General features: G+C 33.5%; 1 protein-coding gene across 2 annotated transcripts in view; it reads left to right on the top strand.

Moving 5' to 3' along the window:
- Positions 1-26,851, top strand: part of ZNF385D (zinc finger protein 385D) — an 892,499-nt gene that overhangs the window by 202,121 nt on the left and 663,527 nt on the right. For both annotated transcript variants that reach the window (XM_077865367.1, XM_077865368.1), the window contains exon 2: positions 25,583-25,801. In XM_077865367.1, coding sequence (XP_077721493.1) covers positions 25,583-25,801 — 219 coding nt within the window. The remainder of the gene's footprint in view (positions 1-25,582; positions 25,802-26,851) is intronic.

Below are 26,851 nucleotides of genomic sequence, written 5' to 3'. Positions count from 1 at the left end.
TCTCCATCTAATCATCCCTTCACTACCCCCTCCAACTCCTGGTGACTACTGATACTTGTCCTGTCTCCATAATTTCGCCTCTTTCCAGAATGTCATATAGTTGGAACCATATAGTATGTAGCTTTCTAATATTGGGTTCTTTCAGTTAGTGATATGCATTAAAAGTTGCCTCCATGTATTTTCATGGTTTGATAGCTCATTTCTTTTTAGCACTGAGTAATATTCTATTTTCTGGATGTACCAGTTTGTTTATTTATCCATTTATCTGCTGAAAGATATCTTGGTTGTGTTCATGTTTGGGCAATTATGAATAGAGCTGCTATAAATATCCACGTGCAGATTTTTGGGTGGACAAAAATTTAGGTTTTCAACTCCTTTGTGTAGATGACTGCTAGATCAAATGGCAAGAGTATATTTAATTTTGTGAAAAACTCCCAAACTTTCTTCCAAAGTGGCTATACCAGTGTGCATTCCCATCAACAATGAATGAGAGTCCCTGTGGCTCCACATCCTTACCAGCATTTAGTGGTGTCAGTGTTTTGGATTCTGGCCATTCTAGTGAGGTTTCGTTGTTGTTTTAACTTGCATTTTCCTTATGATATGTAATGTGGAGCTTCCTTTCATATGCTTATTTGTCATATTTGTATCTTCTTTGGTGAGATGTCCTTCAAGGCCTTTGGCCCATTTTTAAAAGATTGTTTAGGTTCTTACTGTTGAGTTTTAAGAGTTCTTTGTACATGCCCACACATATGTATACATACACCTATAGTACATGTATACATATACATGTGTGTGGATATACATAAATTTATACATATATTGGCTCTTTTATTACTTTTATTTATTTAAGGAATAATTGGAGGATTGCATGTAAACAGTGGGATTACTGATAATTATCAGAATAAATCCTTGGGCTTATTTAGAGAAGGATTTTATGTTTTTGTATCTTTCAGATAACAGTTATTTCTCATAATTATCTCTTGCAAATATTTTCATCTAGTCTGTGGCTTGTCTTTTCAATTTCCTGACATGGTCTTTCATAAAGCAGGAGTTTTTAAATTTAATGAAGTCCCATTTATCAATTATTTCTTTCATAGATTGTGCCTTTGTTGTCATATATAAAAATAATAGAGCAGTTTTCATGCATATGAATTTGAAGGGGATGGCAGAGAGGAATCTTCTTTTCCAGATTTCTGGCAAGTGACACTTCTAATTCTCTTACCTATGGATGTTAAGTGGGGTAAACTCATCTCCTTGTGGTTAAAAAAATGTTCTCTCTTTAGTAACTGTTGTCCTGGTTTAGCATGTCAAACACAGGCTATTTTTAAACATTCCTTCAGGAGCATAGCATATTATTAAGTTGATATTCTTATTTACCAAGGGTGGCCTATATTCACATATCTTGTTTTGACTGTTCATTAACATTTCTAAGATGACTGAGAGGAAACTATGCTCCCACTAAATACCCTCAGAACCAATTAAAAAGAAGCTGCCTATGTGGAGGGAAGAGGAGGTAGGCACTGATGTTGGAGCTGATCAGGAAGCTGCTGCTCCAACACAGGGAGGTGTCAGGAGCCTAACTGGAGGGAAATCCTTTGCTTGTATGTATCTTTTATATGGCTGCAGTGTAAGGTGAATGAGCATTAAAATGGGGTGAGAATCTTCTGTGCTCTCCCTATTTATCCCTGCCCTGCTGTCATAGTGGTTTTATTTGTTAAAATCTCTTGCTCCCTTAAGAACCTACATACTATAACCTAGCTCAGGGTAGGGAAGGCAGTCTCCACTTTTCACAAGGCCACCACCCCAGCCCATGACAGAGGGCAATACCTAACAGATTGTAACATTGCCTGGGCATTTGGTTGAGGGATCAGTGAATTTGTTATGGCACTAGGAGTCAGAGTGGGATGACCACCAATATTCCTTAACTCCAGGTAAATCAGGGTACATGTGCCCAACCCTGACCATAACCTCCTTCAAGAGTTAGGGAAAAATACCGAAAAAAAAAAAAAAAAAGAGTTAGGGAAAAATACATCCCTTCCCTGCCAACACAAAATTGCTACTCTTGGTAGAGGGTGATGGAAGATGCATTGTGGGTTCAGGGAGGTGAAGGCAGGGCCTGGGCACCACACACTGGGGAGTGGACAGCCAAGGACTCATCCTCGGGAGGCACATGGTGGCATCTAAGTAAAGGCCTAAGGTCCTACCTCCTTGACTTATGCTTCATTTCCCTAGTGGAGTTTACTTACAAAACACAAATTCAAAGACCTAATTAAGAAAGTCATAACAATGACCACAGAACATTAAACTCCAAAAGTGGCGTCCTCCTGAATGTGAGGTGTCATGGAACTGCACAGGTTAAATGCCCTTGAAGCTAGACCTCCCAACAAAAGACTTGTTTCCAAAATATGTAAATATATAGTATATGTGTGCATATTTTTACGTCTAAATTTCTTTTATATAACTCTGTTGTGAATATGATTAAAAAATATTCAGGTTATGAAACTATTGTCAAGTAGATTTAAGAGAGATGCAAATTTTGTGAGTTTTGATAATTACAACCGAATGGTTGTTCAAAGTTAACACAGCTTGTCCTGGGTGCTGACCCCAGCCCCCATCCATTACTATAGTGGACTTATTTTATTTTCATGTTAGAAACAAAATATATTGATTTATGTCTAAGTTGTCAATTATTTGACATCCTTCTTACATAATTCACTACTCCACCTATCCAGTCTTCCACTTAGAGTTGACCTCAAATCTATAGGATTTTTGACCAATGGATTATGTCTAGTTAAATTAAGTTTAATATTTTTATTAGGCTATAAATAGAGATGACATCTTTTACATTATATACATGTATTCTTGAAACTCCAGACCATAGACTTGAACAGTTACTTCATCAAAGAGGATATATGGATGGCAAACACATGAAAAGATATTCAACATCATTGGCCATTAGGAAAGTAGAAATTAAAATAATGATTTGATCTCAATAATTATCTATTAGAATGGCTAAAATAAAAAAATACTGATAATACTAAGGCTGGTGAAGATTTAGAGCAATTGGAACTCTCATAAATTGCTGATGGAAATTCAAAATGGTACAGTTTCTTTAGAAAACAGTTTGTAATTTCCTACACTTGCTTTGATACTGGTTCTGAGTATTTACTTTAGAGAAATGAAAATATATGGGTGCACAAAAACCTGTACATGAATATTTCTTGAAGCTCTATTTATAATCAACCAAAACTTGGGAAAACCCAAATATTCTTCAATAGGTGAATAGGTAAGCAAATTGTGGTACAATCATACAGTGGACTGCTTCCCAACAATAAAAAAGGAACAAATTATTGACACATGCAACAACTTAGAAGACTCTCAAAAGAATTATCTTGAGTTAAGAAGCCAGTCTCAAAAGGGTATACACCTTTTTATTCCTTTAATATTACATTCTTGAAAAGACAAAAAGTAGTGACAAAGAACAAATCAATAGCTGCTAGGAGTAATGAGTGTGACTATAAAGGAGTAACACAAGAGAGTTCTTTTGGAGTGTGAGAGTGTTTTATATGCTGATTATACTAATGGTTACCCAAATTTACATTGACGTTAAAGTTAATGAAATTTTACACAAATGAAATTCAGTTTTACTGAATGCTAAATAAAAACTAAAAAATATCAATGGATCAAAAACTAAAAATATAAATAGAAAAATAAGATTGTTTCAATAAATCTTTTTAGGATAACTGGCTAGTTATTTGGGGGAAAAGTTTATTAGTTTAAGTCTTAACTCTGTACTATACACCAGAAATACATTTCAAATGAAATTAAATTATAAATCAAAAAAATACTTAGGGTAAAATATAGTTGCCTAATATCTAAAATCTGGAAGGAATTACAAAAATGCACCTACATATATGACTACAATAAAACAAAACTTTAACTTTGTAAAAAATAGCTCGTACAAAATTAAAATTAAAATAGCTAAACCTAATAATTTATAGTCAGTGAATAAGAGATTTTAAAACTACTTTTTTTTTTTTTTTTTTTCATTAAGCTTCCTAGGGACACCTGGGTGGCTCAGTGGTTGAGCATCTGCCTTTAGCTCAGGGCATGATCCCTGGGTCCTGGGACTGAGTCCCCCATAGGCTCTTTGCAGGGAAACTTCCTCTCCCTCTACCTGTGTCTCTGTGCCTCCCTCTGTTGTCTCTCATGAACAAATAAATAAAATCTTTAATTAAGGCTCCTAAATTATCAGTTACATATGGATAAGGTATAGCAATAAAAATTTCGCAAAGGAAATTCTAATAAAAACATACAGAGGTGTCCTACATGCAAACAAAGTAAAAAATTCCATTTGTTATTACTTTTCATTCATTTCATTAGCAAAAAAAAAAAAAGGTATACTCTGGAGACACCATAAGTGATCACAGTAAGCAAAATAGTCCTAAAAAGTCAGTATAATAAACTATTTAAAAATATATTTAACTTAACTAATAATTATTTAACCCTATTAACAGTGAAGAAAACGATTTCTTTTATATGCTGCCTGTGTTAATAAAGAACATAGAATGCTTTGCTTAACTTAATTCACTGTGTTAGTAATTAAAATAATTATATCCAATTTCACTAAAATTGGGCATATTTCTTTTTTTAAGATTTATTTATTTTTAGAGAGAGAGAGCAGGGGGAGGGGCACAGGGAGACAGAGCAAATCACAAGCCAACTCCCCACTGAGTGCAGAGCCCTACATGAGGCTGGATCCAAGGCTCTGAGATCATGACCTCAACTAAAATCAGACAGTCTCTTCAATAAATGGTGCTGGGAAAATTGGACATCCACATGCAGAAGAATGAAACTAGACCACTCTCTTTCACCATACACAAACATAAACTCAAAATGGATGAAAGATCTAAATGTGAGACAAGATTCCATCAAAATCCTAGAGGAGAACACAGGCAACACCCTTTTTGAACTCGGCCACAGGAACTTCTTGCAAGATACATCCACGAAGGCAAAAGAAACAAAAGCAAAAATGAACTATTGGGACTTCATCAAGATAAGAAGCTTTTGCACAGCAAAGGATACAGTCAACAAAACTCAAAGACAACCTACAGAATGGGAGAAGATATTTGCAAATGACATATCAGATAAAGGGCTAGTTTCCAAGATCTATAAAGAACTTCTTAAACTCAACACCAAAGAAACAAACCATCCAATCATGAAACGGGCAAAGACATGAACAGAAATCTCACAGAGGAAGACATAGACATGGCCAACAAGCACATGATAAAATGCTCTGCATCACTTGCCATCAGGGAAATACAAATCAAAACCACAATGAGATACTACCTCACACCAGTGAAAATGGGGAAAATTAACAAGGCAGGAAACCACAAATGTTGGAGAGGATGCGGAGAAAGGGGAACCCTCTTGCACTGTTGGTGGGAATGTGAACTGGTGCAGCCACTCTGGGAAACTGTGTGGAGGTTCCTCAAAGAGTTAAAAATAGACCTGCCCTACGACCCAGCAATTGCACTGCTGGGGATTTACCCCAAAGATACAGATGCAATGAAACGCCGGGACACCTGCACCCCGATGTTTATAGCAGCAATGTCCACAATAGCCAAACTGTGGAAGGAGCCTCGGTGTCCATCGAAAGATGAATGGATAAAGAAGATGTGGTTTATGTATACAATGGAATATTACTCAGTCATTAGAAATGACAAATACCCACCATTTGCTTCAATGTGGATGGAACTGGAGGGTATTATGCTGAGTGAAATAAGTCAATCGGAAAAGGACAAACATTATATGGTCTCATTCATTTGGGGAATATAAATAATAGTGAAAGGGAATAGAAAGGAAGGGAGAAGAAATGGGTAGGAAATATCAGAAAGGGAGACAGAACATGAAGACTCCTAACTCTGGGAAACGAACTAGGGGTGGTAGAAGGGGAGGAGGGCAGGGGGTTGGGGTAAATGGGTGACGGGCACTGAGGGGAGCACTTGACGGAATGAGCACTGGGTGTTATTCTGTATGTTGGCAAATTGAACACCAATAAAAAATAAATTAATTATTAAAAAATAATAAAATCAAGACAAAAATAAAATAAAATTAAAAAAACCAAAAAGGATTCAGAACTTAACTGAGTCAATCACTCAAGTGCCCCCAAACTGGCATGTTTCTTGTAGATAAATAACAAGTCATGTAACTGAAAGAAAAATCCTTGTTTGAATGTAAATTTTAGCTATTTTAAAACATTTTTTTGTAGATTTTAGAATGTCATAGACCATCCTATGTAAATAGTCATTGTAAAATAATAGGTCATGTTCTTATTATTTTAACATGAGTAAATTATACCCAAAGTTACAAAAATGGAATGCTATCTATATATAGAGAAGAAATTCCTGTATCTATGTCTAATTATTTATTATTTGTAATGGATGGATATGTTTCAAGGATTGCAATTTCATGAAAGAATGCCAGAGAAGCTTAAGGTAATTCAGAGAGATCAGTTTTATACATATAAATATTTAATTTTACCTCAATATCAAGTTACCCCAGATAGTTCTTGCAAGCTTGTTCCACATTTTAGGTTATTATTTATATAACTTTGACCATTTAAAACTCGGCAACAATTGCTTTATGAACTTGTACCTGCTAGACATTATGCTCAGTGACTACAACAAAATCCTTACCACATATGTTTGGAGAAATTACCTCTAGTCATTTCAAAAAGAACTTTTCACTAATTTGAAATGAAAGCAAGGTTACCAATATAAGAATTAAACAAAATAAATTTATATAGATCTTTCCTCAAAAAACCTAATTGCTATACTTCATAAAAGCAACTATCATCACACAAGGCACAAGCCAGAATAAAATTAATACATGCTGTGGAATCTGAGCCCAGGGGATATGCCAAAACATGGAAAGAATGCCAGTCTGAACTTGAAATTTCCTGTTTTATAGATTTGCTTCTCAACTTTGACTGTATTTGAATATTATTAATATATTTGCCCACAAGTAATTGTTTTAGAAATTACTCCTCAGCAACAATATAAAATCTCAAACTGTGATGGCAACACTTGCCAAGAATACTGTTTTTATTGCTTCATTACACCCACTGGGCCATTTTTATTGTTGAATATAATGGGTAAGTGTTCATTTTCCAAACACTGCAAGCACATAGGGGCAAAAGTGTGTTAGAATTAGTAAAGAATAACAGATGGCATGTGATAGTTAGCATATACATTGCTCTGTAAGTAGAGCTCACTTTCTGGGATATCCTAATATCATTTGGAAGGTAGTGTTTGGTTAATGAACAATGGGACACTTTCAACGGGACACAAGGCAATATAGAATCGTCTTCTTAGGTACCTGTCTGTTAACTGCTGCTTTTGTAGATTCCTGCAGAACAATTTTGAATTATTTAAATTTGTCTTATTGTCCTATCCTGAAGAGAAACATGGAAGAGAAATCTAAAAATGTGAGGTTCTGGTGGTGAGGAGGATAAAAATTGGTATTACTGCACCATCTTTCTTTAGATAATGTGAACCAATTTATTCAGCTCTACAAACTCATATGCAATTATCCAGTATTATCACAATTCCCTCCCTTCCTCTCTCTCTCTCCCTTTTTGGGTTTCCCGGCTTCTGATTCAAAATTCTGCTTAGGTGGTTCTTTTCCTTTTATTTATTTATTTTTAAAAGATTTTACTTATTTATTCATGAGAGACAGAGAGAGACAGACAGACAGAGACAGAGACAGAGACAGAGGCAGAAAGAGAAGCAGACTCCATGCAGGGAGCCCAATGTAGGACTTGATCCTGGAACTCCAGGATCATACCCTGAGCCAAAGGCAGATATTTAAACCGCTGAGCCAATAAGGTGTCCTGGTTCTTTCTCCTTTAAAAGGAAGTTTGGCACAGGTCTGTGAAATTAAATGTTATTTAGAATATGTAAATATCTAAATATTCCTCATGAGAGGAAAAGTGTTTCCTTCTCATTTCAGTACTTACTCCATTTTCTTACAAAATGAATTAAACATTTATGTAGTATTTAAAAAGTATGTTTATGTGTGTGTATGTATAGAGAGACAAACAGAGAAAGAAAAAGTTACTCTTTTCAAAGTTGATTTCACATTTTAAGAGTTGATTTTTGTAAATTAATTATGGTCTCAAAAACTTTTAAGCCATTCAAAGTGCCCCATTAGTTAGCCTGAGCATGAGAAATAAGTATATATTACCAGTTAATTAAAAAACATATGTGGTTGATTAGTACTTAGCTATCTTATTTTCATAGATCTCAATTAAATAAATGACTACAGTATATTCAGACTACAAGATGCCAATTAAAAGTTGATGCTAGAAAAAGGTACTGAACCAAGAAATGAAGAAATTTCAGTGAAGAACAGTCATATACTTTGTTAAGAATTTGCCTTTTCATATGTGAGAGATTGTACATTCTCTTTATTTTTTCAATCTAGATTGAAGATATCATTAGGCACTGGCTCTAGAGCCTGAATTCAAAATCCAGCTCTGCTACTTATTGGCTGTGCCTCAGTTTTCTCATCTATAAATTTGGATTAATTATGGAATATAACCTTCATTGGCAGTGTTTTAAGAATTAAATGCACTAATGTTTATAAAGTGTTTCATCAGTGTATAGCCCTAGAAAAAAAGTGTTTCTAAATTATTAGTTTTTTGAAACACTTAAGAAGCCCTGACATTTTCATTAGTGTTGTAAAATACGAATTAATTTTGAGCACATTTCAAATATGATATTGGTGCCAATTATTCTGAACACTTGTTTTAAACAAGGCTGTTTTTTCAACACTGAGATGTAGTCCATCCAGCATGAGTGTGAAATGAAATAAGACATCGGGATTTCAGAAGGAATTGACTCCATGTGATCGAAAACATATCTGGTTCCTATGATCAGCTCATTTTGCCCTTATACACATCTCCCTTGGATACATCTAAGGAAAGTCAGATCAAAGTGAAAAGGTTGCTTGTTAGTCACATAATTAGGATGGGTAGAGTTAAAGGACATTGAAACCTGCAATAGCTCTCACCACAGATATGATCATACCAAAAGCCAGTTCTTTTCTACAGGCATGGTCACCACTGAACAATGCATTACTAGGTCCATGTGACCCTTGCCTCTCTGACTCTTTCACATGCTTTCCTGGTTGACAATTCTTGAAGTCAGTATTTCTTCATAAATCTGGATGTGTTTGTTCAAGTTATTTTAAGTTTTCTCTGAATTTATGCTGGCCTGGGAGCATTTTTTCCGAGGTGACTTTGCAACTCTTTTCTGACCCATAATGTATCGATTTCATACTTTTCTTATTTTCAAGTTCCTGAAGAAGTCTCACTTTTTAACTGCAACGTGTATTGAGTAAACTTGCTTAATTAAGCCATTGGAATATAAAACTAAGTTGAATTTTAAAATAGCTAGAAGTGTGACCTTTTGTCCAGGAATGTCTCAATTTAGGCCTATTTACAGTTTAGCAAAGTATTATTATTAAGAGTTGCATTAAAATAAGCTAGCAGGAGTTTAGTACAAATATATTCTAACATGCCAACTTGCCGCTGTTGTCCTGTCTTTGATTAGAGAGTTAACTTAAAAGAGTTCTTAGGTTAACACATCATTAGATCGAGAAAACAGTCAGTGACAAATTTTTTTTTTCCTGGACAGATTTCAGACACTACATAACCAACATCTCCCTTACAAGGGTGTTTTTCCAGGTGGGATAGGAGTCCTTAAAAAAAAAAAAAAAAAGGTGGGGGACATGAATGCTGAATGGTTTGCAACATATTTATATATTTGTGAATTGTTTTGAGGAAAAAAATGTCACCATGCATGCTTTTTGTACAGAATTGTAGTCTAGCTTGCACTAAGGTTGCAATAATAGTTGTTTTACTGATAAGCATCATTGAGTTAGAAATGAGTATGAGACTGAGAACTATAACATTTATCTATTATGGGGTTTCATTTGGCTAAAATGTTCTTCTATTTCTTTCCTAGTCCATTGTACCTTCATTCCTCCAAATTTACAATTTTGAAGTTTCCACAGCCTTTTCCATTTTCATCACTGGCACTTTGGATCAGATAAACAGATCACTTTCCTGTTTGGTAAATTATAGTTATAATGAACTGAGGTTGATAGTAAATAATATTCAATGTATGTAGCAACATATCTGCTGATTACAGCATCTGAAAGGAAAACCATCTTTATTTAAAACATTTTATTTTAAATATAACTCAAAATATAGGATTAAAACAAGGACTTGTTTCTCCTATTTAATAGCCACATAGCACTACCATAAGTTTAAAAATTAGAAGTATATGGCATGACAAATCTATAAAACCTTGAGTGTTAAGAGACTTCTTGGCAATCTCATGTACTTACCCATTCTTGACTCTTGGGCTATCAAGATTTTGCTTGAGTAGTTTAATTCTGAGATTTATCAATCAAGAGCAACCGTCTTTTGTTTTGAAATTTAAAAAAATTATTTGAGTATAGTTAACACAATGTTATATTAGTTATAGGTGTACAACATAGTGACTTTACAATGTTATACATTATGCTATGCTCACTCCAAGTGTAGCTACCGTCTGTCACAGTACAATGCTATTAAAATATCATTGACTATATTCCTTATGCACACCTTTTATTTCCAGGATGCATTCATTCCCTAACTCCAGCAACCACCCATTTGTTCTTGTTCTTTGTATTTATAGGTCTGATTCTGCTTTTTGTTTGTTTATTCATTTGTGGTTTTTTGTTTTTTTGTTTTTGTTTTTGTTTTTTTTTTTAGATTTCACATATAAGTGAAATCAAATGGTATTAGGTTTTGTCAATCAGACTTATTTCACTTACCATATTACATAGTAGATCCATCCATGTTGTCGCAAATGGCATAATCTTCTCCTTTATGGCTGTGTAATGTTCCATTATATATATATAATGGAATATATATATATATTCCATTTTCCTTCATTCATCTATTATAAATGCCTAGGTTGCTTCCATGTTTGGGCTATTATAAACAATGCTGCAATAAACATAGTGGTGCATATATCTTTTTTAGTTAATATTTTCTTTTTTCCAGGTAAATACCCAATGGTGGGATTATTGGGTCATATGGTACTTCTTTTTTAAAATTTTTTGAGGAAACTCCATACTGTTTTCTGGAGTGGCTGTACTGATACATTCCTATCAACAGTGCATGAGGGTTCCTTTTTCTCCACATTCTCACCAAAAGGTGTTTCTTTTCTTCCTGATTTTAGCTATTCTAACAGTTATGAGGTGATATCTCATTGTGGTTTTGATTTACATTTTCCTGATGATTAGTGATGTTGAATATCTTTTCATGTGTCTTTTCACCATCTGTATGTTTTTGGGAAAAATGTCTATTCAGATCCTGTGGCCAATGTTTTAATTAGGTTGTTTTTTTGTTGTTAAATTACGGGAGTTCCTTATTTTATTCGAATAGTAACCACTTATTGGATGTGTCATCTGCACATATCTTCCCCATTCAGTGGGCTGCCTTTTTGTTTTGTTGATGGTTTTCTTTGCTGTGTAGGAGCAAAAGCAGTTGTCTTATCAATTAATCAATTAAAATTAGTAGTCATCAATTAATATACAACATACATTGCTGAAGATTTGAGATCTGGCACAATTAGAGGAAAATTAATTGAGAAAATCTATGTGAAAATCATTTATCAACTCTTAAAGTCCATATAAGTGCCAGATTTAAAAATTTATTCTAAAGGCAAAACACAATGTTGCAATCAATAATGTGAGATCAATAATGGAAACATGAGTCTAAAATATCACTTTCTCAAACTGAGCTACATTTTGTAGCATTAGAAGGAAACAAATTATTTGCTCACCTCTTTCATTTTACAAATGTGGAAACAGACCCAGAGGGGTGAAGGATTTTTCTGGAGACTACACACCTGAAATATGTTAGAATAAGTATACTTTGATAAGTCTTGATCTTTATACTGTAAATTCATGTTCAGAACTCATTAAAATGATCTTTGGTTCATCAATTAGAATTAATATTTAGGTAAAATCCAGGTATTGACAAAGTGAAACTTGTGGTTTTATACCCCATATCTCTTAAATAAATCTTAACCTAAATAAAAATTGGAACTTTCTTTTTTTAACTTTTTCTGTATTATAAAAGTAAAATAACAAAAACATGAAATATGTATAATATTGAAAATTGAATTAAAGGAAAAACTCAAGCTACAAAGAAAGTGAAAAAAAATCACTAATTGCTCTAAGAGCCAATATTTTGTTAAATTCCATTTCAATTCAAAAGCACATTCAAAGCGAGAATTATAATTTATAAATATAAATTATAAATTGTAATTATAATTTATTTGACTACTAAAATTTTAAATATTTTATTTATATTTTTATTATGTATATTATATATATATATATATGTATACACATATATATAAGAGAGAGAGAGACAGAGAGTGTGTGCATGCGAGAGTCAAGGGAGGGTCAGAGGGAGAGGGAGAAGCAGATCCCCTGCTGAGCAGGGAGCCAGACTCAGGGCTTGATCCCAGGACCCTGGGATTATGACCTAGGAGGAAGGCAGATGCTTAACTGATTTAGCGATTCGGGTGTCCTGCCTACTAAAATGTTTTTAATGAAAAATATATGTTAATGGTGGAATATAAATATACTTTTAGACTAATTTTTTAAACAGAGTTTTTATTTAATCATGGAGACAGAGAGGGAGGCAGAGACATAGGAAGAGGGAGAAGCAGGCTTCCTATGGGGAGCCTGATGGCAGGACTCAATCCCAGGACCCAGGGATCATGACCTGAGCCAAAGACAGACGCTCAACCACTGAGCCACCCAGGCATCCCTAAATATACTTTTATAAGAAACTTTTCATTTCATAAAGAAACTTTGTTAGTGAAATTTTTCATTCTCTGGAGATCAGAACATTTGAAAAAAGCAGAATACATCTTTTTATCTTTAAAACGATTTAATTTTAACTACCCTAGATGAATGAGAGTCTGTTAAAAAAAAAAAAAAGAAAGAAAAGAAAAGAAAAGAAAAACACCCAGCTAAAGAACTTTCTTTCTTATTGATAGTACTGTATGTAGCCTAAATTATTCATGCTGTAGTTTAAAGTCATGTAGTATTATTCTTTCATTAAGAGAAATGATAACTGCTTTCAATTTCATAATATTCCTTTATATATTTTAAGACTGTTATTAAGGTTCTTTTTAATCTTTTTTTTTTTTTAGGTCTAAGAAACCTAATTTGTTATAATTTAAATTTATGAATCCACTGTCTAACATTTAATGGTCTTTTACATCTCTTTTTAGACCTATATTCACATCTATCATGTCTCTATTTGGAGTTCAAATCTGAATATAATGCATTTGAGGAACATGAGTATGATTAAATCTTTACTGAAACCTACACACAAAAATCTCTCTCTTTATGTGTATAGTTATGTTCTGTCTTAAATTTACCACCCTGCAAAACATTTTATTTATAATAACTGCTATAATTTGACAAAGTCATTTAAAACATTATTTTTACGAGTACAATTATTGAGTTCTACAAACTTACTTAATAATCTTCAAGCTTATCGTTCTTGTAATGGAAAAAATATGCTAAATGGTACCATAGTATAAAATGAGTACTATTTAGTTTTGTCTTTTTTTAAATTTTTAAATTTTTTAATTTTGTCTTATTTCTGAATCAATTTCTAAGTCAAATTTGTTTTTGTTTTTTTTTTTAAGCTATCTGGCCTGATTGTGACCTGTCTTTCTTTTTTTTTTTTTTTCTTAGTTTTTTTTTTTTTTTTTTTTAAGATTTTATTTATTTATTCATAGAGACAGAGAGAGAGAGGCAGAGACACAGGCAGAGGGAGAAGCAGGCATCATACAGAGAGCCTGACCTGGGACTCCATCCAGGGTCTCCAGGATCACGCCCTGGGCTGCAGGCGGCGCTAAACCGCTGCGCCACCAGGGCTGCCCTCTAAGTCAAATTTGACAGTGATATGTTAGTCATTGTGTTTTTATAGCAAATAGTTTCATTTTATATGGCAAATCTGATCAATTTCTAGATTCCTACATTGAGATGTTGAGTGTGCAAAACCAAATTCAGGCTCAGAAGCGCAGAGTGTCATAATTAATTAGCAGTGTCTGCCATGGTTATAAGTCAGGTGATTTAGATCTTCATGGAGATCTAATCTAATCTAATCTAAATCTAAAATTATTTTTCTATTTGTTTTACTTGAATATGTTTTGTATGTGTAGAGTTCAGAGACAGCGGAGATATGTTTGTTAAATGGACGTATTTAAGGAAGAAATGACTTAAACCTTTTTGAGAAAGCTGTGGTGGTAAGTTGTCAAGGAACTTTTTCTTAACAAACAAATATATTTCCTTGGAAGTTTGGGTTAATTCCTAATTTCACTGATAGAATATAGAAGAGTTAGTTGATATATTAGTTATCTAATGTTGCATAACATGATCATAGTGAACTAAATGGTTTAAGATAGCACAGGTTTATTATCTCACAGCTTCTGAGCATCAATAATCCAGACATTGTTTAGCTGGTTTCTCTGGTTTGGCACTCATTAGAAGGGAACAAGTTATTTGCTCACCTCTTTCATTTTACAAATGTGGAAAGAGACCCTGTCTTCTGTCAGGTTGCAGCTGATGAGCAAAAAGAGAAAAGCTAAACATAAAATGTCTCTGATTGGCTAGTTAAAGTACTCTTACTCAGAGTCAAATTACTCAGTGGCATACCAATTGCTTTGTGTAGGCTTATGAGTTTTGAAGCAAAACATCTCTAAACAAAACGTATCATCTGAGAGAACAGATGGCTATATGAAATACTGACTAAGAAAGCCGATGAAAGGAAGTGGTGGCAGATCTTTTGATTCCTTTAAGTTTCTAGGACTTGGTTATCAACTTATCAGCCAGGGCTCTGGTGTCATCTAAGGCTTGACTAGGGAAGAAACCACTTTCTCACTCATTTTGTTGGTAGCATTCAGCTGGTTATGATGGCCTCAGTTTCTCCATGGTTGTTGGTCAGAGTCTACCCTGAGCTCCTTGCCAAGTGGACCTCTCCATAGGGAAGCTTATACTCAGCAACTTGCTTTTCCACAGCTATTAAGGGTAAGAAAGTCTCTTCAATTGATGGGCATTACAATCTCATCTCATGTAACATAATCATATTTACATAATTACATACATCCCATCACCTCTACCATATTCTATTGATAGAAACATGTTACAGGTTCTTCCTATACTCCAGGGGAGTCTGCATAGGTCTGACCGACTATGAGGTAGACACCACAGGGACTATCTTAGAGCATGTCTGCCACAGTTGGCATGTACGAATTATTTCAGGGGACTTTCTTGTGATATGAAACAATATTCTTATGCAGTCTGAAGATTGTCTGAAATAACAGTAATATCTTCTCTAATCCTCTAATACTAGGGCAGGGGTGTATAAAAGGAAACATTGAACTAAAGGTAATTATGTCATTCATAAAACTGCATGCAGAATATCATGAGAAAGTCTGATTTATGAAAAAACTAGATGTAGACAATAGCCGAAATCACACAAATATGAAAATCCATATTAAGAAGATAAAGTCTCTGAAAAAAAAGAAAAAAAATCCTAGGACTTTAAGTATTATGAATAAGACAAAGGCAAAGCTATTTCTTGAAATAAATGAACAACTCAAGCATCCAACTGCTGAATTTGCAAACTTAAATCTTAATTGCAATAAATACCACAGTTTTACTCTTTCTTGGCATGTAACATCATCAGGTTATCCTAAAGTCAGTATAATGAACATTTTCACCCTCTTCTCAAGTCTTCACAGAGGACTAGGATATTTGCTTTTTGGGAGTGCTAATATCCCAAGTGCCTAAAAGGGTGCTGCACACAGAGGAGGTGCTTTAAATATATTTGTCAAATCACTTTACTGATCTTCTGAGTTTCTGGTTCCTTCCGTCACAGAACTTTTCACCAGATTTAAGCCAAAACAATCTCTAATTTGGGTCTTCAAAAGTTTTTCTGGGACAAACCACTCTTCAATTTTATGTAAGCTGCTTTCCATGCAAAGTAGGATACAGATAAAAGCACAAAGCTATTTGGTGCATTCTCTAGGGAACAGGGTTAATATTTAAAATAACATCATAAAAAATATAGCCTGAGAACTCAGGAGCATGGCTCATAATCCGGCCTCAACACTCTGATAGCATGGTGAGGATACCGGATGGCATAAATCCGGGGGGTCAGATTTTGCCAAGGAGGCCCTGACATCATGACTGACTTCAAAAGAGATTCTTGAAATAAAATAATAATAATAGTAATAATAATAATAATAATAATTTTAAAAGGCTAGAATATGGGAAAATCTCCATTTTAAAAATATAATAAAAAGTAGTTATGAAGTGTTTTTCATAGGACTTTGAAACATTAAGGGATGACATTAATTACATTGAAATTTAAGATGCAGGGATGCCTGGGTGACTCAGTGGTTGAGCGTTTGCCTTGGCTCAGGGCCTGATCCCAGCGACTGGAATCTAGTCCCACATCAGGCTCCCCATAGGGAGCCTGCTTTTCCCTCTGCTTATGTCTCTGCCTCTCTCTCTATGTCTCTCATGAATAAATAAATAAAATCTTAAAAAAAAAGAAATTTAAAATGCATCTACTGAATATTGGTTTTAATAGAATGCCTTTTATTTTTTTTTTTATTTTTTTATTTTTTTAGAATGCCTTTTATTAAAAAGACAAGACTTGCCTTTGGTTTTAGTTTTGCAGTTAAACTATGAGCTCTTGCTTGGTCTCAAAGATTTTCCAGCTATGATTTCATGATGAGTCCCTTGAAGAGTAAGGTAGGATTTTCTTTATCTGAGAACTCAAACTAGAAATTCTGATTATGAGTTTACAATTTTTAAAGCCCAGTGCCTAAGAATGGGGAAAGAATATATATAAAAGTTTCATTCTGTATTTTATCCTGACATTCCCAGTTTAATTTTTGTATGTGAATCCTTGAATATATAGTAAGCCTTTCTTCACCTTGTGAAAACCATAATCTTATTGAGACTGACAAATTTGGTTTAATGCCATGATGTAATAAAAACTGTAATTGAAGTAATAATCCATTAACCTTGACTTGTCTCATGTAATCTTCTATAATATCATTTTCCTATCATAAAAGTAAGATAGTACTAATTAAAATGTCCTCATTTTTAAAATTCCACCGTGATATTTAAGTCAAAAAGCTATATAAAACAGTTGCTGCTCATTAATAGGGAACTTATAGTAACATGATGATTAGATTGATTTAGATTGTCTGATTTTCTATGATGTTTCTCCAATTTATTTTTAATGTCTTTCATAGCTAAATTTTGGTGAATTTATGTGGAATTAATTAGATGTACTACATATATGCATGCCACTAAAGCTGAATACTGTGTATATGAATATGTGTGTGTTATATATTTATAAAGTTACAATAATGCTATTTTTATGCCTAGTGTTATGGGAATCTCCAGATACTGTAGTTTTAAATTTAAATTCATACTGCACTCTAGTGGGGAATGAGATCAATGCAAAATTGTTCTTATGTTGGTATTTTAAGGTAATTACGTAATTATGGACTATTTATAGTTTTAAAAATGAAGTGTATAAGAATGTGATCTATAATTTTCTCAAAGGTAAAATGCTATAAATATAATTAATATATGATGCATATAATATTTATGTTTAATATTGGACCATTAGAGTAAAATATGATGTTTTTTAAATTAGTCTTGGGGATACCTGGGTGGCTCAGTGGTTGAGTGTCTGCCTTTGGCTCAGGGCATGATCCCAGGTCCAGGGATTGAGTCCCACATTAGGCTCCCTGCGAGAAGCCTGCTTCTCCCTCTATGTCTCTGCCTCTCTCTCTGTGTCTCTCATGAATAAATAAATGAAATCTTTAAAAAAATGAATTAGTCTTGAAAATAGAGGAAAATTGTCTACTGAGAGCGCTCACTTGATTTCTTGCAGAAATCCTAATTTAAGGAAATATCAAATAAAACTCAATTGCTCATTTTTTTCTACTAAGATGAGAAAAGAATAGCTAACTTTCTTCTATAAATTTCAAAAATGATGATTAGATTTTAAAATATTTGCTTGTTGGGGCATCTTGATGGCTCAGTTAAGTGTCTAACTCAGTTTCAGCTCAAGTCATGATCTCATGACTCATGATGGATCCCACAGTATTCGGCGCCTCAATCAGCAGAGAGTCTGCTTGAAGTTTCTCTCCTTCTTCTCCTCCCTCCATTCATGCTCTTTCTTTCTCTCTCTTGAAATAAATAATCTTTTTTTATTTTTAAAATATTTTATTTATTTATTCATGAGAGACACAGAGAGGCAGAGACATAGGCAGAGGGACTTGATCCCAGGACCCCAGGATCATGACCTGAGCCAAAGGCAGATGCTTAACAACTGAGCCACCCAGGTGCCCTAAATAAATCTTCAAAAAAATAAAATATTTGCTTGTTATACTTCGTTGGTGGTCCTCATTTCAAGAAGCAACTTCATTGAAACTTTGGACAACAATTTTGTCATCATTAAAATCACCTTTAGGATACCTAATAGCTGTTTTATTTTTTTAAAGTTATTTCAAATTAAATGAGTGCTTTTAAAATCCATTTATAATATTGTCTCTGGAAATTTTATTCCAAATAACCAGTATCCAATCATGTAATAGTAGTATAGTACCATTTTTCTAAGTATTTTGTTCTGTGAATACTTTTTCAAGATGTTTATACTTTTCTCTGATTTTTTATTTGACCTTTGAGAGATTTCCTCAGAATGACATCTTACAGTTGTAGTTATGAGATTATATTCTCACAAATAATGATTAATTCTTTGTTGCATTGTTTTATCATCTTTTTTATTGAGTCAGGCAAGTAAAGTCATACAAGAGCAAATTACAAACTCTATTAGGATTTGTACAGATTGTACGAAGTAAAATTTCTCTTCAGTGAAATGGCCTAGAATTTCATGTCTTCCCCCAAAAGTACTTTTTTTCATAATAAAGCAATAGAGAAAGCTATTTGTGACATAATAGACTCTAAAAGGAATTTAGGAATGCTTGGGTGGCTCATCGGTTGAGATTCTGCCTTTGGCCCAGGGCGTGATTCTGGAGTCCAGGGATCCAGTCCCACATTGGGCTTCCTGCATGGAGCCTGCTTCATGCCTGTGTCTCTGCTTCTCTCTCTCTCTCCCTGTCTCTCTCATGAATAAATAAACAAAATCATAAATAAACAAATAAATAAATAATAAAAGCATTTAATATCAGTAGATATCTCTTTTCAGAAAGATAATTTTTTAGAACAAAAGTTGTTTTACATTTGGACAGTATTTAGATGTTTGCTTTTATTTTCTCAAAGAAATTGACTTTGAAAGAAATAGGCAAAATTTATCACCTCTTGTCCTTGTATAAGTATTATCAAAAGTCAAGGAATTAAAGCTGCTTATCAATTGAATTTATGAGTTATATATTTTTAGTATTCCTAGCTGTTATCCACCTGAACAATTCATCTTTCATATCTATAATCAAATGTTCATTTTAATCTAAATGACAAATGACTGCTACATACATGGTCATACCAAGGTCTCTAAAGGTATTTTTAGTGTTTGCTATTTAGTTATGCGACTATGTATGGAAGCAGGTCTGTACTAAATGTGTTCTGTATTTATAAGTCCCTATCTATTTCATTTTTAAAAATATTATGGCAGGAGAAGCCACTGAAAAAGCAATAATAGTTTATTTATGCCATTTACTATTGTATGATTTTATAGGTCATATATAAAAGTCTTTTTAGAGTATGGTTTATTGTGCTCTAAACTGCCTGTTGGCAGATGTTATCTACTGTCACTTCATATTATTGTAGACCCTTAAGATACCTGGAGATCTTAAAGCCTTATCATTTTGATAAGGTAGCAGATCCAAGAACAAGAGATAAAGGCAACCAGGGTCAAAACAATGGAACCTGGCTTGTTAACTTTGAAATAAAACACTGAAATTATCTATAGAGAAAGTTTTCCACTCAATCAAATTTGGTTTGTCAAATGATATACGCTACTGTAAATGCTTCTAATTTTATATTAATGGTTGTTGATTGCTTTGGTAGGGTTGAAATTCTAACCAAAAATGGAGTTTCTGAATGCTTAATTATATGGAGATTGGTTGGATAAGCTGTGTGTATGTGAATAGCTTATCCTTCATCCTGATTGGAACTTATAGACAGACTAAAGGCCTCAGTTAAGGTGTGTTAAATTTTGGTTGGTTAGTTTTTAATAGGCAAATTAAATTTTTTAAAAAATGGCTTGGAACCATGATCTATATTGGATTTCCCACCCTTTCCTGTCTGAATTGCACTTACCTCCCCAGTCATATGCAGGGCAGCTGGAAAATTCTGGGCTTCCATTCAGGAATGTGAGCCTTTCCATTTTAAGTTAACATATGACAACCGGGAAGATAAAAAAATGTAATTTTTTAAAGTTTTATTTTTATTTAAGTAATCTCTACAACCAACATGCATCTCAAATTCATGACCCTAAGATTAAGTCACATGCTCTTCCAACTGAGCCATCCAGTCCCCTCAGAAAATGTAATTTTAAAAGAATTTGTAATACCAAATTTCTCCTGAAATTTCACCATGTGTGTGGGCCACACATGTGGCAGTGATCCTTTCCCTCACCCTTCCAATCACACAATTTGTTTTTCCTGCTTGGGGATAAATGAGTAAGGGATAAAGAAAAGAAGAGAAGCTTCTTTCTTAGTTCTTTCTCAGTGTACAGAAGTTCCAGAGAAATTCTGGCTTGATGGATCAAGAAGAGAGAATGGACCCTGACCTTTCTAACTCCCCTTTAGAAGAGCTCTAGATGTGTAGCAAAGTTGCCAAGTTAGTACAATTCCCATATACCTCATACAACCAGTTTCTTCTATTGTTGATAGGTTAATATGGTCCATTTATCAAAACTAATGGACTTGTAATAATATATTAATATTAATGAAACTGTGGATTTTATTATTATTTTTTACCTAGTGTTCTGAGTTTCTGAACCCTATCCTAGATACTATCTTTCATTTACTTTTAATGTTTCCTTTGGCTTCTCTGGGCTGTGATAATTTCTCAAACTTTGTTTTTGATGACCTTGACAGTTTTCAGGAGTAACAATCAGGTATTTTGTAGCATGTTCTTCATTTTGTTTTTGTCTCATGTATTTCTCATGCTTTGACTTGGATTATGTGTTTTTTTTTTAATTTATTTTTTGTTGGTGTTCAATTTACCAACATACAGAATAACCCCCAGTGCCCGTCACCCAATCACTCCCACCCCCAGCCCTCCTCCCCTTCCACCACCCCTAGTTCGTTTCCCAGAGTTAGCAGTCTTTACGTTCTGTCTCCCTTTCTGATATTTCCCACACATTTCTTCTCCCTTCCCTTATATTCCCTTTCACTATTATTTATATTCCCCAAATGAATGAGAACATATAATGTTTGTCCTTCTCCGACTGACTTACTTCACTCAGCATAATACCCTCCAGTTCCATCCACGTTGAAGCAAATGGTGGGTATTTGTCATTTCTAATAGCTGAGTAATATTCCATTGTATACATAAACCACATCTTCTTTATCCACTCATCTTTTGATGGACACCGAGGCTCCTTCCACAGTTTGGCTATTGTGGATTATGTGTTTTTGTGAGGAAAACACATAGAGGTGAAAAACCATTCTCAACACATCTTATCAAGGTTTACATGCTGTCAACATGACTTATCAATGTTGTTAGCCTTGATTACATAGCTGAGATAGTGTTTGTCAAGTTTCCCCATGATAGAGTTACTTTTTCTCCTCTTTCCATACTTTATCATTTGGAAGCAAGTCACTAAGCAGATCCTGTTCTTAAGGGGTAGGGAGTTATGTCTCTTCCCTCCTGAAGAAGGGTATTTATTTAAGTTATTTGGATCACTTCTTTTTGGGGGTTTGCATCTTCTTCTGCATTTACTTTTTAAAATATCAGTATGTATTCATTGATATTTTATATTTAAAATATAAAGTATTTTATACTTTGGACTATACCAATAATATGGTATTTAGTTGGTTGTTCCAGCATTGGTCATTAGAAGGTCCAGTTGGCTTTTATGTCTATTACCCAACTTTTGATTATTAACAAGTTGAGTTACACCAAACTTTGGGTTCATTAGGTTTATGGGCTGTTACCCTGAACGTGGTATGGGGAAGAAAAGATAAGCAATTTTCGGGGCAGTCTTACACTAAAAGGCTGGTTCAAGAGGTGATATTTCAGCTTCTACCTCAAAAGTTTCTCAAGTGGGTCAAAACAATGTACTATAAATGAACTTCAAGAACCCTGTTGCTTCCCAGGGAAAATATTTTGTCCACTTTTATTTCTCAAATTATGCTCAGATATATGGTTTAATATAGCTTGTTAAAGATGAGTTCTCTTATGTACAGTACCTTTTATTTCTATGAATCATAGGATTAATTTAAACTTTTTGTCTACAAAATTTAAAACACCCACAAGCAGATACCTAATTCCTACAATAATCATCCCTATGATAACTCTAATCCTTGAACGTATTACACCATGAAGTCTAGATCCACATTATTGTGTAAAGCCACAGACTTTCATTGTGTCTTCAGTAGTTCTGAGGAACAGAGGTTAGGTGGAAAAAAAAAAAAAAAAAAGAATGTATCTATAAAATAGTTTGGGTTCCAAGCTAGTTACCTAAAGCCTATGTAGGACCACTGAATTTTCTCCTAGTGAAAGTCAAATGAGCAAAATTTCCCCTCCAGAATTTAAATGATAACTTTTACCATATTAGGAGTCAAAATTACCTGTGTATATACTGCCTCCTACTTTAGAGAATGCCATTTGAAACATTGCTGTTTTCTTGCATATTCTATAAAAGCTTTGCAATGTTGCACCTCCGTCACCAAGACCGAGATTTCCTTTTTTCCTAATGTTCATGCCATAGTTAATATATCTTACTTTCTCTTTCCTTTAAGAGTTATTTCCTTGCCTCTCCTTCTCCTAGTGCAAAATTAATTGTTGACTCTGGTGACCTAGTCTTCACTTTCTTTAGTGATCAGGGAACCCCTTATCTGTAAGCAAATAAATCTCATAGCCGTGATAGAAAATTTCGTCTCCAGTATTTTCCCCTACTAAATTGTTGGCAGACATTCTTATTTTATAGGTCAAGGTGGAAATGTGAATCAAGAAAGAAAATGTTTCCTTCCAAACAAACGCATATATTTATTAAAAATGATGTGTCACAAGGGCTCATGCTCTGGGACTGTCTGTATAGTTTGGCCTAGTTCTGACAAAGCTACCATTCATTCAGTAGGATACATATTCTCTTTTATGGCTTATTTCTTTCAAATATATTGATTTTTAAAATAGTAAGTGTAGTAAGTGATCACCAGGTAAAATTTTGAAAATGAGGAAAAGATATAGAAAAAAAGCCAACTTTAATCTCACCATTCGGAATCAACTATTATCATTTTTTCGAAGTCTTGTTTGTGTTTTACATAGTTGTAAACATTTGTAAATTTACATCTTACAGGTTTTTTTAATTATATAGAAAGAATTTCCCGTGTTATAAATTTTTCCAATCTATTTTATTGGCTATACAATATCACAATGATTAAATGTACCATCTTTTACTTAATCTTTTTCATTACTTAAAGTTAGTTGAGATAAAAGACTTTAAAAATATAAATAAACTCTAGAAAAGAGTTTTGAAATATTCTGAATAGAATCTGGAGTAGATACTAAAATTACTTTTTTATATATATATAAAATAAGAAAAGCTAATATATTTAGTATATATTTTGCTATAACTAAAATTATGTAATCAGTTCAAAAAATCTATTTTCTCTTCAATGTGACCACTTAAATTATATGTTTAATATTTTGTTATAGGGTCTACTTGAGTAAGAAAGATGAAGCTTCCTTCTAAAGGGGAAGTTAATATATTTTAAATAAATTGGTCTTCCCCAAAGCATGATTTATATACTTATAATCTTTTATTCCTTTTGGAAATTAGATACTTCAATATTTTTTAAGAGATTCAAGTATTAGGTATTTGACCTGATTTATTAGGTAAATTTTTATTATTAAAATTATTTTGGCATTTGTTACCTCATTCACCTGATGCCAAAGCCTATCTTGTAATAACTGTCTTATCATTATCAGTAAGTTGAATAATGGTAAGGATCATCCTCATCTTGCTTATCAGTTTATCTCCAGCACCTAGGGAGTTGCCTGTCACACAGTAGGCAGTTAATAAATTCATGCTAAAATAATTGTTGCTTTCTTGCCAATATTTTCAATGACAATGCAATAAATCCTTGAGGAACCTGTAAAACTGGAATGGAGAAATCAAATCTGGACCATAAGAGTTAGGCTGAGTCCTATGTAGTGAAAACACAGAATTTTGAAATGAGCCATTGTTTTAAGTAATTTGTAAATGAATAGCTAAATTTGTATTGCAGTAGTTACTTTATTACTATGGTAAAGCCAGTGGTACTGGAACTGTTAGTGGCCCTTTTCTCTTGGATTTGAGTATACAAAGCATATATTTATCCAAAAATAATATATTCCAATGTAATCCATAGATAAGTTACACTTTTTGCACCTTACTTACAAAGGTATCTTGGGTATTCAGAATCTCTTTTGTGCTCCAGGTATAAAATATGAAATTTTAGGTACTGAAACAATTTCAGCATTTTTGTATCTGTAGGATGTAAGTGACCTTACTTAATTGGCAAGGAATATAAAAACAAGAGAAAGTTATTTAGTTGAATCAAAAGGATAATATCTACATTAATACATGCTAGAGGGATCCCTGGGTGGCGTAGCGGTTTGGCGCCTGCCTTTGGCCCAGGGCGCGATCCTGGAGACCCGGGATTGAATCCCACGTCGGGCTCCCGGTGCATGGAGTTTGCTTCTCCCTCTGCCTGTGTCTCTGCCTCATTCTCTCTCTCTCTCTCTCTGTGACTATCACAAATAAATAAAAATTTAAAAAAAAATTAAAAAAAAATACATGCTAGAAAACAAGATGATGAATTTGGTATTTGGAGATTAATAAAATGGAATGCTTATCCTAACTATACCATTTATTTGCTGTGTGACCCTAGGTAAGTTTTTTAACTACTCTAAACCTTAGTTTCTTCAGATATGAGACAGGAAAATCTATAGTGTCTATTCTACTGTCATAATGATTGAATGAGACAATGCATGCTAGACCTTTGTCAGACATTTGACACAGAAAAAAACAAAATGAAATATTTCTCATTTGTATTCCATTAAGGAAGTGATATACTTTCAAAGAGTATGAAAGCAACGTGCTAAAAAGGGAAGAAGTGGAAATTTTGAATTTTTATTATCTAGAACAGTGCTTATTTGCTACCCAATTCAGTCCTATGAAAGAATCCAGAAGTCTTGATCAGCCTGTTCATAGATTCCTTTGTACCCCTAGATTTCACATGTGCACATGATGGAGAGAGTGAGGCTGAATTTTTACCTGATGACTTTGAAGACAAACCAGAAAGAGAAAAGAAACATACCAATTTCACTTTGTGCAACGTTTGTAACATTCAGCTGAATTCAGCTGCTCAAGCACAAATCCACTACAATGGCAAATCACATCAAAAGAGATTAAAACAACTGAGCAATGGGATGCTGAAAAATGACAATGGTAAGTTTTTCTAAAAATGTGTTCTCAATTTTACATCATCAACTTAAGTTATTTGTGTACCTGCAGATGTAAATATAAAAGAATGGACTAATTTATTTTTAAAACCCAGACAGAACACTACATAAAAGCTTATCAGCATATCAAATTAAATAATCCCTCACAGCATTTTGGATGAAAACGGGAAATTTTGTTTGTTGTATACACTTAATTGTATTAGCATTGTGATCGTGACCCTCCAAGATATTTGCTATAATTTGAAAAAGTTGACATTAGAGTTCCTTGATGTTTGCCTTTAATGTAGATTTTGCAAATGGGCATCCTTTTAAATATTATACAAAATGATATTTAGAGTTTTTGTTTTTGCATAATAGGGGCTTCAATAGGTAAGTAAGATTGCCGTTCAATTGAGAAAAATACATATCTTATGAACTACATGTTTTAACAATAAAGTATGATGTCAGTACTTACCGATTGTTTAAATTTGCTACTGAAAATTCATGGTTTGCTTAATCATTTTAGAATACTTTTTGAAAGTGTATGCTGAGTTTTAGAGTAAACAGATTTTAAAAATAGCACAAAATACTTTTGGAAACAATGGAACTGTTTTAGAAAAAACATGAGGAGTTGAGGCGGGAGAAGAGTGAATTCCTTTGAAAGGCTAGGAAAATAGGAAACAATAGCAAACAAAATGTTACAATACTGTATTCTGGTTGGATGCTTCATGTTTGGTTAATAATATACATTTGTCTAAATTTTAAGGCTTTAATAATGAGACCAAATATTCATCTATGCTAATGTTTGGCATCATGAAGTTTTTTTTTTAACATAAATTTGTAGTTTGTTTCAAGGCTACCAAATAATGAGAAGAAAAACTCTACATTTTTAAAATGGAAATTATTTCTACCTTGCCTTGTGTTTTTATATGGCTAAGCTAAATAAAGTAGTCTACTGGAAAGGACTCCGTATTTATGTTTCTGTGGTATGACTAATTGTTAGTCTTGGATGTTGGTGGTCAAAAGACACGTAAAAAACAAAAATAGTCATCAGGGA

The sequence above is a fragment of the Canis aureus genome, chromosome 22, assembly GCF_053574225.1.
Source record: "Canis aureus isolate CA01 chromosome 22, VMU_Caureus_v.1.0, whole genome shotgun sequence".
NCBI lineage: Eukaryota > Metazoa > Chordata > Mammalia > Carnivora > Canidae > Canis > Canis aureus.
The sequence above is the reverse complement of the archived record's forward strand: the minus strand, read 5'-3'. Positions and strand labels throughout refer to the sequence as shown.